This window comes from Bos grunniens, chromosome 14 (genome assembly GCF_055505025.1).
Source record: "Bos grunniens cultivar Pamir isolate PY7600 chromosome 14, Bosgru_T2T1.0, whole genome shotgun sequence".
In the NCBI taxonomy this organism is placed as follows: domain Eukaryota; kingdom Metazoa; phylum Chordata; class Mammalia; order Artiodactyla; family Bovidae; genus Bos; species Bos grunniens.
Window position 1 is genome coordinate 50,306,843 of NC_141178.1, and position 14,726 is coordinate 50,321,568.

A 14,726-nucleotide genomic window follows, 5' to 3' on the forward strand; every position below is an offset into this window, starting at 1 on the left:
TTTTTTCATTCAGGATATTAGAACTAGAGTAATCTTTAATCTTATAAAAGGTCTTATTTAGAAGCACAAAATTAAACATCTTCACCCACTGTCTAGACAGCTGTGACCACATTGCTTTTTAATTAGTCATTTGTTTCCTTACGACAGTTGCCATCATCATGTAACTAACACAATTAGAGAAATCCGGAGGCAAATCTTGAAGAGAATTTTCTAAATTCTTAACACAGTGGGAAAATATGCAGTTGTTATGCTCTCTTGATGTTCTTTATTGTTGAAAATTCTGCCATCAACTTTGACCCTGCATTCAAAATATTCACACTCTGTTTGACAGAACCAGCACCAAAAGGATCCACATTACATCACTGCCAAGGTCAGGTTTAAAAAGTTATGCTGGATCACAAATCCATAAAAGAGAGATGCAGGCTTCTCCAGAAACCCTCAAGTCTTAGAGTTACTTGTAAATTATGTGAAGTGGTGAAGGCAGTCTACAGGCTATAATTGGGGGCTCCCATGGGCCTGTGCCAAGTGAGATCTCTGGAGTTGACACATGAATTTAGATACTGTGAGACAGCAAAAGAAATGACCAGTAATAATCTGTCAGTTACTGGCTATGAACCCTGTGCTGGTTGGCCAACCCAGTAATTTCAAGTTCTACAAATAAGACCAAGGTATCTTTTCTTTAAAACACTGCCTAATCCCCTAATGTTTTCTAATGAATAAATAAAAACCATCCCAAATTAAACAGAATACCAGCTCAGTTTTTCAGTTGATGGTACAAAGTTGAAAAATATCAATACCAATATATATACTGCACAAGTAGTTTTTTCCTGTTTATCTGTGAAGATAATTTTTCAAAAAGCAAAAAGATGTCATTTCTCCATGACTTGTAGATACTCTGAATTGACCTTTCTTCCTAAAGCAAGGATATGTCCATGTTCCTATCTCTGAGGCCACCTGAGGTCATCCTTGGTCAGAAATGAGTTGATTTAGAACAACCACATGACTTGATATCTTTCTTTTAATACCACCATCCCTTCTGATTCTTAAAACAAATCCTCGGGATTCCAAAACCAGGAGTAGGAATAAGAGGAGTGGTGAGAATGCATGCAAATTTGTCACCAAATCAGAGGTAAGAAGGGACTACCAGAAAGATGGAAGTCACATCTGCATCAACCCTGTCTGCTCCCTGGAGACGGTGCCACAGTTCCACAGACCTGGACATCCCTGTGCTAGCTTCTCTCTATGCGAGCTAACCAAGTGATTTACACTTGTTTTCTTTTAATAAGAAATCCTTTTCAAAGAAAATTTTCATTGAAATCTAATGTATGCAACTGACAAAATCTATAATGAAAAAATGTATTTTTAGTTCAAATTCATAACATCTATTTCTCAAAAAGTAAATCAATTAAGAATGCCAGTTAGTATATCCATAGCATTTCTGAGTTTGTTTTTTAATTTAGATACTAAGAAGTAGTTAATATATTAAAATAAATCAGAATCAAATGCACATGAGTAATAAATGATTTGTATAAAATAGCTTAATCAATTATTAGGTACTCCTTTATGTATATGAATACATATGTACGTATATCTATGTATACATAGACATACATATATACATATATGTATACATAGATATACATGCACTTACACATTCTTTTAGGTATTTATCATAATTTCATATCATCATCATTATTTCTGTTTCATACATGAAACCCACGCCTTTAAAAGGTTAGATTACAATCTCACTCATGCAGCTAGTAAGCAGAAGGCATAGGACTTGAACTCAGAACTCAGATGTTCAACCACTACCCCCAACTGACTATTCAGATGCCACATTTCCAAAAAAATTCCTTTCCAGAACTGCTATTCTAATCTATTCAATATCCTTATATTATGAACAATATTTAGTACATTACAATGTGTTTTCCATAATAAAACTTTTGATCATTTGTAATGAGGCCATGGATCTATGATCATAGGCATTTCCTGTCTTCCAGAGGCAGAGTTTTCTTATAACTGTCTTTCCAAGTTCTAGCATTTATTATCCCATGTGACCCACTCCATTACCTGTAATAATGACCGAAAAACCAGGCTCTGAAATTATGTAACTTAGCCTTAACTTTATTAGCATCAAGAAGTCAACAATGGTTGAGGAAAGGAAAAAAAATACACCAACAGCAGGTTTACTGCAGACAAAATAAAGTGCTATATAAACTGGTCATAATGTACTTAATGGGATTTATCTTGGAACTAATGTGTTTACACTAAAGGTAACTCAAACAAGTTTTTTTTTTTTTTATGAAGAGCACAAAAAGTCTCTATTCCCAGACATTTGTTCCCTACTCTCTATATAAATTAGTGACAAAATAGCTATTTTTTCCCAATAACTGTATTTGTTTTTTCTTTAGAATGTCAGACTATTTAAAAGAAAATTTTTATTTTTAAAAAGATCATCAGCAAAAATATACAGGTACAAGAGAAATGCAACAATGAAGAAAACACATAATGTACCTTCAAAAGTAGAGGGTATTTGCATATTCTTTGTATTGGCGTTACCAAGTATCCTTCCAGAGGGACATCTGTGTTCTTCCGTCCTCCGAGCAGCATGCAGTTCTGGGGTGGAAATACAGACAACGAATTATATTTTTAAGCCTGATTCTCTCATAAACTTTTCTGTTGAAAACCTGTGAAAGCATGTCTCTATATAACTTCTGTCTCTCAGAAATGCATGTGGTGTACATGCTCAGTCATGTCTGACTCTTTGTGACCCCATGGACTGTAGTACACCAGGCTCTTCTGTCCGTGGGATTCTCTAGGCAAGAATGCTGGAGTGGGTTGTCATACCCTCCTCCAGAGGATCTTCCTGACCCAGGCACTGAACTCACATCTCCTGCATTGCAGTCAGATTCTTTACCACTGAGCCACTGGGGAAGCCCGAGAAAAGCACATTTAGTTACAAATAAAATTTACAGGAGAGAAAGGAAATAATTTTGCATTTCAGTTTAGAGACCTGTGTTTTGAGTCTTTATCTTGAAAATGAATTCACATATATCCAACTGAATATGAAGTCTGAGGAAGAAGACAGAAAGTAAAAGATGGAGGAATGAATTAATGGAGAGATGTTGAGTGGATGGACGGATGTGCTGAGAAAAAGAAATAAACAGAGATGGAGGGATGAATTAATGGAAAGATGGGTGAGTAGATGGATGGATGGATGGATGTACTGATGGATGGATGTGCTGACGGACGAATAAACATATGCACACGTGCATATACACATCATGCTTAGGAAGAGGTTGTGTAGTGATGCAGAAGGTCAGGCCTGAAGATGACTGGGTTCTCCCCATGCCCTGCCATTGGCAAGTGGTGTAACTTGGACCAATTTCAAGGTTTTAATTTTCCTCTCTTTTAAACAGGCCAGTTTTAATCCAGTGATCTCTAAGCCACTTTGAGCTGTAATACCTCACCAATGACACTGGCCAGCCAGTCTCAGAGAAGGAGGTCAGATATGATCTCCACAGAGGCAAGATGAAAGAAGAAAACTCAAAGCCAACAATCACACTGAAATGAAATGGGAGCAGCTTCCGTTTACTAAAAGTGACAGTCAAGAGAATCAATGCTGATAAAGACTTGATCCTCTTAAGCACTTCATCTTTATTCTGTGTTTAAGCTGCAGTGACAATATAAAAAAATTAAAAAAAACAATGGTTTTAATTTAAAAAATTTTTACAAACTTTTTTTGGCTGTGCCACAAGACTCATGAGATCTTAGTTCCCTGACCAGGGATTAAACCTGGGCCCTGGCAGTGAAAATGCCAATTCCTAACCGCTGGACTGCCAGGGCATTCCCTAAAAAATAGTTTTGAAACTGACGTCAAAACCTGTTTCTGCAGCACCTATCACGGTGACTGGCACAGACAAAGCAGATAATAAATATTCAACAGAGGAAGAAAAGGGCTCCTCAATCATCATACTGATAACTTAATAACCTGTATAGCACTATCTTTTAAAATACAGTCTTACATTCAGCAAGAGGAGAGACTGAGTGCTGAGCAGGAAAGGAGATAAAAGGAACAGTGAGGAGATAAAAGGAACAGTGATGGAAGCAGAACAATGCCCCCCGCCCCCACTGCCTTGAGCAACTGAGTTCAGCTCCAATCCATGCAGCCAACTGGGCAAAACCAGCTCCGTGACTTTCACTTCACCAGCAACCTCAGACAGAGCAGCAAATAAGTGTCCCATTCAAACCTGTTCTAAGGGGTTTCAACCCCTCTTGCAATCAGGTCATCAAAATAACTCTTTCCACCTGTTATAGTACTATCCCCAGAGGAATCCTATGTATTAATAACATATCTACATACCATTCTACTTCCAGTGATGTTTCGGTGTTCCCATAGAGTGAACACTCCTTATACATGCAGCCACCCCCTGTACCTAGCCCTGGGCTAAAGCACCCTAAGCAACTCATGACTGTCTAACTTGCTACTGGGGCTTCCCAGATGGCTCAGTGGTAAAGAATTCACTTGCCAATGAAGGAGACACAAGAGACGTGTGTTTGATCTCTGGGTCAGGAAGACACCCTGGAGTAGGAAATGGCAACCTGCTCCAGTATTCTTTTCTGGAGAATTCCATGGACAGGGGAGCCTGGTGGACTACAGTCCATGGGGCCACAGAGAGTCAGACACAACTGAGTGATTAAGTAGCAGCAACCTGCTTTTATTTTCTTATCCATTAGTCCTACATAGACTACAAACTCCCTTCTTAACAGCTGAGGTTGGTTGTCATTTTATTTCTTTTTAAAATTTTTATTGGAGTATAGCTGATTTACAATGTTGTGTTAGTTCCTGCTGCACAGCAAAGTGAATCCATCATACATATACACAGATCCACTCTTTTTCAGATTGTTTTCCCATATAGGTCATTACAGAGAACTGAGTGGAGTTACCTGAGCTGTACAGTAGGTCCTTATTAGACTGGCTTGTGAGAGTCACCTCTCTACTTATGTAGACAGAAAATATATTTCCTAAATAAGCTCCCAGAGAATCCACCAATCCTAAAAACTTACTCAGGTGATGGCATATGCAAGTACCCAAAATTATAACATCATCATCCCATATCTGTAAACCCTTAATGTTTTCCAAACGGTGATTGCTATTATCCCTATTTAATGAGTAAGAAAAAGGACACCAGAGATGTAATGAATTTCCTAAAGTCATCCAGATAATTAGTGTCCACTTAGTGCCAAGGCAAGAACTATCAAAGCCAGGATCTTCCTACCAGCAGCATCTGGGACTTGGGATATGTAGCGGAGACCCAGCTCTGCTGAGAACAGAGTGCCCTGAGGGGTACAGCAGAGTTCTGAGACTTCACAGGGAGCTCCATTAGTCCAAAGGTGCAGGAACTTCCTCTGGCCATGCCAGAGAGAAGAGATCAGTAAATTCTCTTCCCCCAAACAACTGATGCGTGTGTGCATGCTAAGTCGCTTCAGCCATGTCTAACTCTTTGTAACCCTATGGACTGTAGCCCTCCAGGCCCCTCTGTCCATGGGATTCTCCAGGTAAGAATACTGGAGTGGGTTGCCATGCCCTCCTCCAGAGGATCTTCCTGACCCAGGGATCAAACCATCTCCTGTGTCTCCTGCATTGCAGGAGGATTCTTTTACCATTGAGCAACCAGGGAAGCCCAAAACAGCGGTTATACTAAACTAAATTGTGGGGGCAAGGGGGACAACAATTTCAGGACTCTGGAAATCAACTAAAGTCAACAAATTGAGAAGTGTTTATTCACGAAAAACTGCTGAACTTCAGGTAAGAACAGAGGACTTAGTAGCATTCTTGCCTGGGCCCTTCCCTTTCTTCCCCTTCTTCTCCCCCCCACCAACCAGGGTCATCCTCAGCTCATCCTGCATGGTGGCCTGGTCACAGTAGCACTGGCCCTGCAAACCAGCTATCAGAGGGGCCTGCAGAGGGCAAAAATCCCACACCCAGGAGTGTTGGCAATGTAGCACACTGCCTAAGAAAAACGGGCACGCTCACAATTACGCTAGCCCGAGACTTCGGTCCTGCTTGGGGCAAACGTCAGACTGTGTACATGCAGAGAAGAAATGAGATGATGGCCCCTTAAGAAGAAAAACCCAGGTCTGAGTTGGAAACTGCCTGCTCTGTGAATGTGTCCCCCCACACTCCCACACAGATCCAGAAATCAGATGCATCGTGAGGTTCAGTTTACCTCTGACAAATTCCCAACTGACCACTAAGTTAAAAAGTCAGAGGAGTCACGCCTAAAGGAAAAACTAAGTTATAAAACAAAAACTGAGTAAAGACGGGGGCAGCGGCTGCGTATACAAAAGGTACAGATTCTCAAATTCAATCCAGTCAAGTTACTAAAAACACAACAAACAAAAAAATAATAACCAGCCTCAGGAAATAGGACTTCCTAAGTTAAGATGTATACTGTATTCCCTAGAGAAATTATTAAAAAAGGAAAAGACCTGATCATAAACACTGTTTCAGCAATTCTACTCTAAGTATTTACCCAAGAAAATGAAAATGTATATCCACACACAGACTTGTACATGAATATTCATAATAGTATTCTTTAGAACTGCCCAAACTGGGCATATCCTGACTTTACTAAGAAATCTTTCTCTCCGAAATGACTTCAAGGATCTTCAAGGCCCACCATTACCACAGTCAATTTTTGACCCATTATTCATAAACTGGCAAATGGATAAACAAAACACAATGGAATATTATTCAGCAATAACAATGAATGGAGTATGGATACATGTTATAAAAGGATGAACCTCAAAATCATTTTAGTCAGCAAAAGAAGCCAGGCATTAAAAGATAGTATTGTATTATACTCCATTTATATGAAATCTCCAGAAAAGGCAAACCTAGAGGGATGGAGAGCAAATCAGTGATCGCCTGGAACTAACAGTGGGAGTGGAAGTGAGTTGTAAACAGGTATTTTATTTTTCAGTTTAAATGAGCTGATCCAGGCTCTAAAACCGGATGGTGAAGATTGGCCTCTCCACTCCACAGCTTGCTAAATATCACTGAATTCTATTTACAGTGAGGTTTTCACTGGCAATTATGATGTTTAAGTAACTGTCAAAATATGTATTTATTTGTACTATCCTAAAGAAATTAAACACAGATTTTTCTCTTTTTATGAACAATGAATAAAGAATATATGTAGGAGAAAGGTCGGTCTTGAAAATTCTTTTCTACCATCCCCACGAAGTGTTTCCTTCCTGTCACTGCCCTACTTAGAGCTCTCTAAGCAGCAGTAAATGAAACTCTAGAGACTGGAGGGATATAAAAGCAATGGTGAACTCTGGCATAAACGTCTTCTCTCACTAAGAACCTGTGGTCTCGTAACTCGTCAACCAGGAGAGGGTATGGCAGTGTTTCTCCATGAACAAGCTTCTCCCAGCTCTCACTTCTTTTCATTTCATTCATTCATTTCATGTGTGTGTGTGTGTGTGTGTGTGTGTGTGTGATTTTAAGAGTATATATCAGATTGGCGAAAAAGTTCATTCAGGTTTTTCCATATAACAGAAAACACTTAATAAACTTTTCAGCCAACTCAATTTATTACTATATGCATTTACTGAAGTACAGTTGATTTACAGTCTCACTTCTTACATTTCTCAAAGGACTCTCTAGCTTCATAGCAGGGATATGTTAAAAACAGATGTCACACAAGCAGTTCTAATACTACCCTGATGCTATTCCTTGGCTCTCAGTGGACCTATCAACAAATAACAGCATATGGTGACACATAAATATATACTTACCAAAAGAAATGTCCGGATTGTTCTTATTTTGTTAAGTTCAAAGAGCAATTTCTGTGCCTTCTCATGATTACTACAATATTCATCATAGATGCGAAACTTGTCTTTCTGTAAATTCAAGAATACATTAGAGTCATGTTATTAGCCATTTTGAAACATGAAGGGTGATGTTTATGAACAAACTTTATTAAGTGTTTACTACATTTCAAGAGCAATACTGTGTGTATATAGGAATATGTTTATTTTTTTCTGGTCCATGAAGGGGATGGATCTAGGAAGGGGACAGACTTATATTCATTACAATCCAATATGATGTACACACAAAAAAGTAAATGAACCAAGTGCTAGCAGATTACAGACAAGAGAGCATTTAGCTTTACTGGGAGGGCTCAGTTACAGCTTTAGTAAAGATATCATATCCAGGCAAGAGCAGGGAGATGAATCTACAATTCCCCAGCAGGGCGAGGGAAGAATGTATTTTGGTGGAAGGAAAAGCATGTGTCAGATCATAGAGGAATAGGACATAGTGCCCTGCAGGTCACATGCACCAATCTGGACAGTTTAAAAGGGGCACTGACAAAGTAGATGATATTCAGTAACAAGCAACTAAGATAATGACAGACCTTGAAGATGTTACATCTGAAAGGTCATCTCAGAGAGAGATACTTGTTTGCATATAAAAGTAAGGAAGTGCTGCTGCTTCTGCTGCTGCTAAGTCACTTCAGTCATGTCCGACTCTGTGAGACCCCATAGACAGCAGCCCACCAGGCTCCCCCGTCCCTGGGATTCTCCAGGCAAGAACACTGGAGTGGGTTGCCATTGCCTTCTCCAATGCATGAAAGTGAAAAGTGAAGTCGCTCAGTCGTGTCCGACTCTTAGCGACCCCATGGACTGCAGCCCACCAGGCTCCTCCGTCCATGGGATTTTCCAGGCAAGAGTACTGGAGTGGGGTGCCGCTGCCTTCTCCAGTAAGGAAGTGCAGCTACTTTCAAATAGCTGTCATACTTATTAAAAAGGATTTATAAATCTTTGTAGCTCCGAAACACAAAACTAGGACCACTGGGTGCAAACTGCAAAGGCCATGATGGGCAGTGACAGGCAGATTTTGGATTAATATAACGATTTTTCCAACAATTAGAGTTATCACTAAAAGTGATCAAGTAAAAGCAAGATGAACAATCTTCACAGGTGCTACAGAAAGGATACGTTCCTAAAAGGAGAAATGTCACACCACCCTGATCTCTAAGCTCTCTTTCTACAAGTGACAATGATTAATATCTATCAAAGTGATCCAAATAAAAGAGGAAGACACAGAAAAGGTAGTGATCAAAGAGTAGAAGAGAAGTGTGTCCTCTGAAATTTCTAAGACATGCATTTAGAAACACTGAGTGCTATTTTATACAGCCCAGCAGAAAATTGATTGAATGACTTTATTTCAAGAGATGGTATGAACCAGAAGAAAACAAACTTCAGAAATAGTTCGGCTAAATTCGTGGCTGACAGATTCATAGTGTGTTACTGAGGAAATGGATGTCAGGGAGCAAGATTCCCATGTGCAACCCAGGACTCAGTAACCCAGCAACCACTCCAGCTGGCAGGAGATCTGCATTCCTTCATGAAGGGGAACAGTCTGGATTAAGTGGACACAAACACACGTGACTTAGAGTTGTACCCAAGGAAAGTGTCATCTCCCTATACTCAAGGAGTCTCTCTCTTCCATAGAATTATTTTTACGGAATATTTTCTGATACTTAAAATAACATGTACAGAGTCTGCTCACTACATATATAGATCTAGAAACTACCCATCATTACTTTATAAAAGACTAACTAGAAATAAAAAAAAAATGAAAATGGATTTCAATGACAAAATTTTTAAACAGAACACTAATCGTATAGCATTTTGATAAATAAATGGATTCCAACGGGTATTCTGAAAATTAGCAACAGGAGAATGATAGAAATAGAAGCATTACTTTTCTTTCGTCAGTATGAATGCCCTTTAGTTCTGAAAACAATTTTCACTATACAGGTGGCTTCTTACCTTGCAAATCGACTGCATAAATAATTTCAGCTATCATGTGTAAAGAAGTGGAAACGATCATACAAGCATGACATACAATTTGAAACAACTGAGTCCTGACTGGCTTGTTCTTCTTCTGCACTGCTCCGTACAAGCCTCTGAGAAAAATTCAGATGCAAGCGTGTGTGTACCTTGAGGGACCAGGTCTGTTCATCTCCAGGTTTGTCAGAAGTCAATGAACAAGAGAACATTTTGACTAACACAAGGCTCATCACACCATTATAAGAGTGAGGATTTTCTGCCTCAAAAGAGAAATGCTCCATGTTTGAGAGTAACATAAAAATCCATTCATTATGGACAGCCTGAATATTCATTAGAATTCAAAGCTACAGCGGATGCGAAAAACTAACTCGTTGGGAAAAAAGAAAAGCCTGTTTATTCTGCACTGAATAAAATGGATGATGCGAGGCCCCCTCCCCTTTTCTGGCTCTAAGTGGAAGATTTCCCTGGCCTTAAAAGACCCCAAACTTTTTTTTTTGGTGTCAGATTTTACCTCTAACGCTGAATTCCCACATACTACTTTGCCAAAAGGGAAACCTTAAATGCTAGGGGGAAAAGCTTTTAAAATAAACAGAAACTGATCCTACAAACTGAAGAAAGCAGGTTCCCACTTCTTGCTGAGCGTTAGGTTCTGGATGTAAGCAGTCTTCCACGGCCTTTAAGAATTCTTTATGTACTGCGAGGATGTCCTCAATGTTTGAGAACAGCATCTGTAAATAAATGTGTAAACACAGTAGTGAGGCAAGTTGGAAAAAAAATTCTATGGGAATATAGTATTTTCTCTCCACATTGAGAACACTGGTGGAGAGCTGCCCTTTCCCACCCACCCGGCTGGCAGAGCACCCATTCCGTCTGGACGTCTGCTCCCCTCCCACACAATTCTGGGAACCACTGAAAACCTGATCCAGGTTCTCAGGACAATCCCAAGTGACTGAATCCAAGCATGACAGTCCCATCCCACAAACGACAGTGGGCGGCAGGTAGAAAACCAGACTTGCTGGCTTTACAGGAAGGGCTTCTCTGCCCGCACAAGTTACTGCTATGAGAGCCAAAGCATTGTCATGTTCCTGTGAGTAACAGCAATCTTTTGCTTGCAACCAAAAGCACCCAAACTATTAATAAAATACTCCATGGTAAGGAGAACAGAAAAGTGATTACTCAATTCAATGGGAAATAGAAATGCCTATAAAATTCATGGGGACTTTTTACTTTCAGTAAAATAACAGGGCAAGTTAGGATCCAAAATAAATATCAATGAAAACATGTACAGTTTAAATGAGTAGTAACAACTATAGCATGATTCTCATTTACTATCTTCCCCCAGCCTTTTTCCCCAAAACTCTTCACAATTTTCCTTCCCTATGGTTTAAAAGGAAATGCTCATACATTTGTGAGCTGAAGGTATTGTGCGGACATTTTCTGCACCAATGGACCATCCAAATCATTTATTCCTCAGGAGTCCGAGCCTGGAAGTCACAATGGCCCACATCCTGCCTTCCAGGCCCCTCCAGTAATCCTCTCACACACGGGTCAGCTCCCTCCCCCTCAGAGACTGGAAAGGTTTTGGACTTGAGGCTATTTTTCTCCTTCCTTTCAAACACTTCCAAGGTCTTGGCAAAAAAAAAAAAAGTCCCATCTTCTACACCATCCTCATAACCCTCCATTTCTTTTCCCAAATCCTATTTTCTTGTTTTCTCGCTGTCATCCACACAGGTGCCTGGCACAGAACTTATTCTGTGGCATTATACTGATACTTCCCTGGCATTCCTCTCCTTGCTATTCTTTGGAACTCTGAAATCAAATGGATATATCTTTCCTTTTCTCCTTTGCCTTTAGCTTCTCTCCTTTCCTCAGCTATTTGTAAGGCCTCTGCAGACAACCATTTTGCCTTTTTGCATTTCTTTTTCTTGGGGATGGCCTTGATCACTGCCTCCTGTACACTGTCATGAACCTCCGTCCATAGTTCTTCAGGCAGTCTGTCTTCAGATCTAATCCCTTGAATCTGTTTGTCACTTCCACTGTATAATCGTTAGGGATTTGATTTAGGTCATACCTGAAAGGTCTAGTGGTTATCCCTATTTTCTTCAATTTAAGTCTGAATTTGGCAATAAGGTGTTCATGATCTGAGCGACAGTCAACTTCCAGTCTTGTTTTTGCTGATTGTATAGAGCTTCTCAATCTTTGGCTGCAAAGAATATAATCTGATTTCAGTGTTGACCATCTGGTAATGTCCATGTGTAGAGTCTTCTCTTATGTTGTTGGAAGAAGGTGTTTGCTATGAACAGTAAGTTCTCTTGGCAAAACCCTATTAGCCTTTGCCCTGCTTTATTTTGTACTCCAAGGCCAAATTTGCCTTGTACTCTAGGTATCTTGACTTCCTACTTTTGTATTCCAGTCCCCTATAATGAAGAAGACATCTTTTCTGGGTGTTAGTGCTAGAAGGTCTTGTAGGTCTTCATAGAACTGTTCAACTTCAGCTTCTTCAGCATTACTAGTCGAGGCATAGACTTGGATTACTGTGATACCGAATGGTTTGCCTTGGAAATGAACAGAGACCATTCTGTCATTTTTGAGACTATATCCAAGTACTGCATTTTGGACTCTTTTGTTGACTATGAGGGCTACTCCATTTCTTCTAAGGGATTCTTGCCCACGGTAGTAGATATAATGGTCATTTGAGTTAAATTCACCCATTCCAGTCCATTTTAGTTCACTGATTCCTAAAATATCGATGTTCACTCTTGCCATCTCCTGTTTGACCATTTCTAATTTACCTTGTTTCATGGACCTAATGTTCCAGGTTCCTAAGCAATACTGCTCTTTACAGCATCGTATTTTATTTCCATCACCAGTCACTTATACAACTGAATGTTGTTTTTGCTTTGGCTCCATCTCTTCATTCTTTCTGGAGTTATTTCTTCACTGTTCCCAATATGTAGCATATTGGGCACCTAACAACCTGGGGAGTTCATCTTTCAGTGTCTTATCTTTTTGCCTTTTCATACTGTTCATGGGGTTCTCAAGGCAAGAATACTGAAGTGGTTTGCATTCCCTTCTTCAGTGGACCACATTTTGTCAGAACTCTCCACCATAACCTGTCCATGTGGGACGGCCCTACACAGCATGGCTCATAGTTTCATTGAGACAATACTTTGCCAGCAAAGGTCCATCTGGTCAAAGCTATGGTTTTTCCAGTAGTCATGTATGGATGTGAGAATTGGACCATAAAGAAAGTTGAGCACCAAAGAACTGATGCTTTTGAACTGTGGTTGTTGGAGAAGACTCTTGAAAGTCCCTTGGACTGCAAGGAGATCCAACCAGTCCATCCTAAAAGAAATCAGTCCTGAATATTCATTGGAAGGACTGATGCTGAAACTGAAACTGCAATACTTTGGCCACCTGATGCAAAGAACTGACTCATTAGAAAAGACCCTGATGCGGGAAAAGATTGAAGGCAGGAGGAGAAGGGGAAGACAGAGGATGAGATGGTTGGATGGCTTCACCGACTCGATGGACATGAGTTTGAGCAAGCTCCAGGAGTTGGTGATGGACAGGGAAGCCTGGCGTGCTGCAGTCCATGGAGTGGCAAAGAGTCAGACATGGCTGAGTGACTGAACTGAACTCCCTGGTATTCCAGTGGTTAACTCTTTGCCTTTCAATGCAGGTGGTGAGGGTTCGATTCCTGGTCAGGGAGCTAAGATCTCACATGCTTAGTGGCCAAAAAAACAAAACATAAACCAGAAACGATATTGTAACAAATTCAATAAAGACTTAAAAAAACAACTTATACTGGAACTGGAGAGAAGTGGACAAGCCCTGAGGTAATACCCCACAGGTGACATTTTAACTGAGGGGACCGTGTGCTGGGGTCAAGGGCCAGCTGCACCTCCTCACCTTCACGGTTTCTTCTGTTACATTTTTGTCAAGCTTCGATGCTGCGCACTGGTTCATCCGGTGCAAGAACGCCTGCAGGAAACAGGAAAAGATATTATGAAGACAACATGGGGTTAATCAAGTAACCGAGTGTTGATCCGAATCAATTATTTTTTTATAAGAATCCAGTAACTATCAAGTGCAATAGTTTTGTTATATCAATAAAAGACAGAAACCTTGTGCATTGTTTGTTTCTCCTACCTGGGGATATTTCCTTTACAGTTTGGGACAGGGCCAAAAGTGATCATGTGGATATGAATTAAATGTATTTACCAAGATCTCAAAGTTCTGCAGTAAGATACTTAGAGTCAAATGTTGCCTAAACACCTAAGTCTTGTGAAGCACAAAGGACCAAAATTTAGCCAAAAGGGGACTTCTAATAACAACAAAAGGGCCAGAAATTCTAAAGGGATCCCTTTACAAGTGAGAGAGATTGAGGGAGTGAGGAAGGAAGGGAGAAAGAAAAAGAGACTTTCAAGAAGGAACGGAAGAATTCCCCATCCTCTCCTGCCTGCCTTGAGTTTTTGTATTTCTGGGATCAGGTTCAGAGCTCTCTAAAGCCCTATGGTAGGCAAATAAGTTCATTAGTATTTCAAAGATCTAGACTCTTCCTGGTGGTCATTAAGCCCGTGATGAAATAAGCTATTATTTTTACAAAGAAAAAAAAAGAGTTATTTATACTGGGCCTTACAAAAGTTTAGAAGGAAAAAAATGATTTTCCATCCAGCAAATCTGGTCTGGGTCCTCAAAACAAGGTCCATTAACTACTTAAAGACCAGGGGAGATCATTCCTTCCTTTATCTGTCCTAAGAGCTCCAGCCACTGCCTGTTAAGTCAGGGCACACAGAAGCTGGAAGGAACCTGGAGATACTCCACCAAACAAATGAAAATTACTGTAAGAATGTCTG

At 40.0% G+C, this 14,726-nt stretch overlaps 1 protein-coding gene across 2 annotated transcripts in view; it reads right to left on the reverse strand.

The window, feature by feature from the left end:
• Positions 1-14,726, reverse strand: part of PREX2 (phosphatidylinositol-3,4,5-trisphosphate dependent Rac exchange factor 2) — a 302,207-nt gene that overhangs the window by 215,690 nt on the left and 71,791 nt on the right. For both annotated transcript variants that reach the window (XM_086336651.1, XM_086336652.1), the window contains exons 2-5: positions 13,780-13,851; positions 10,473-10,595; positions 7,807-7,911; positions 2,515-2,616 (exon numbers count right to left, since the gene is read on the reverse strand). In XM_086336651.1, coding sequence (XP_086192777.1) covers positions 2,515-2,616; positions 7,807-7,911; positions 10,473-10,595; positions 13,780-13,851 — 402 coding nt within the window. The remainder of the gene's footprint in view (positions 1-2,514; positions 2,617-7,806; positions 7,912-10,472; positions 10,596-13,779; positions 13,852-14,726) is intronic.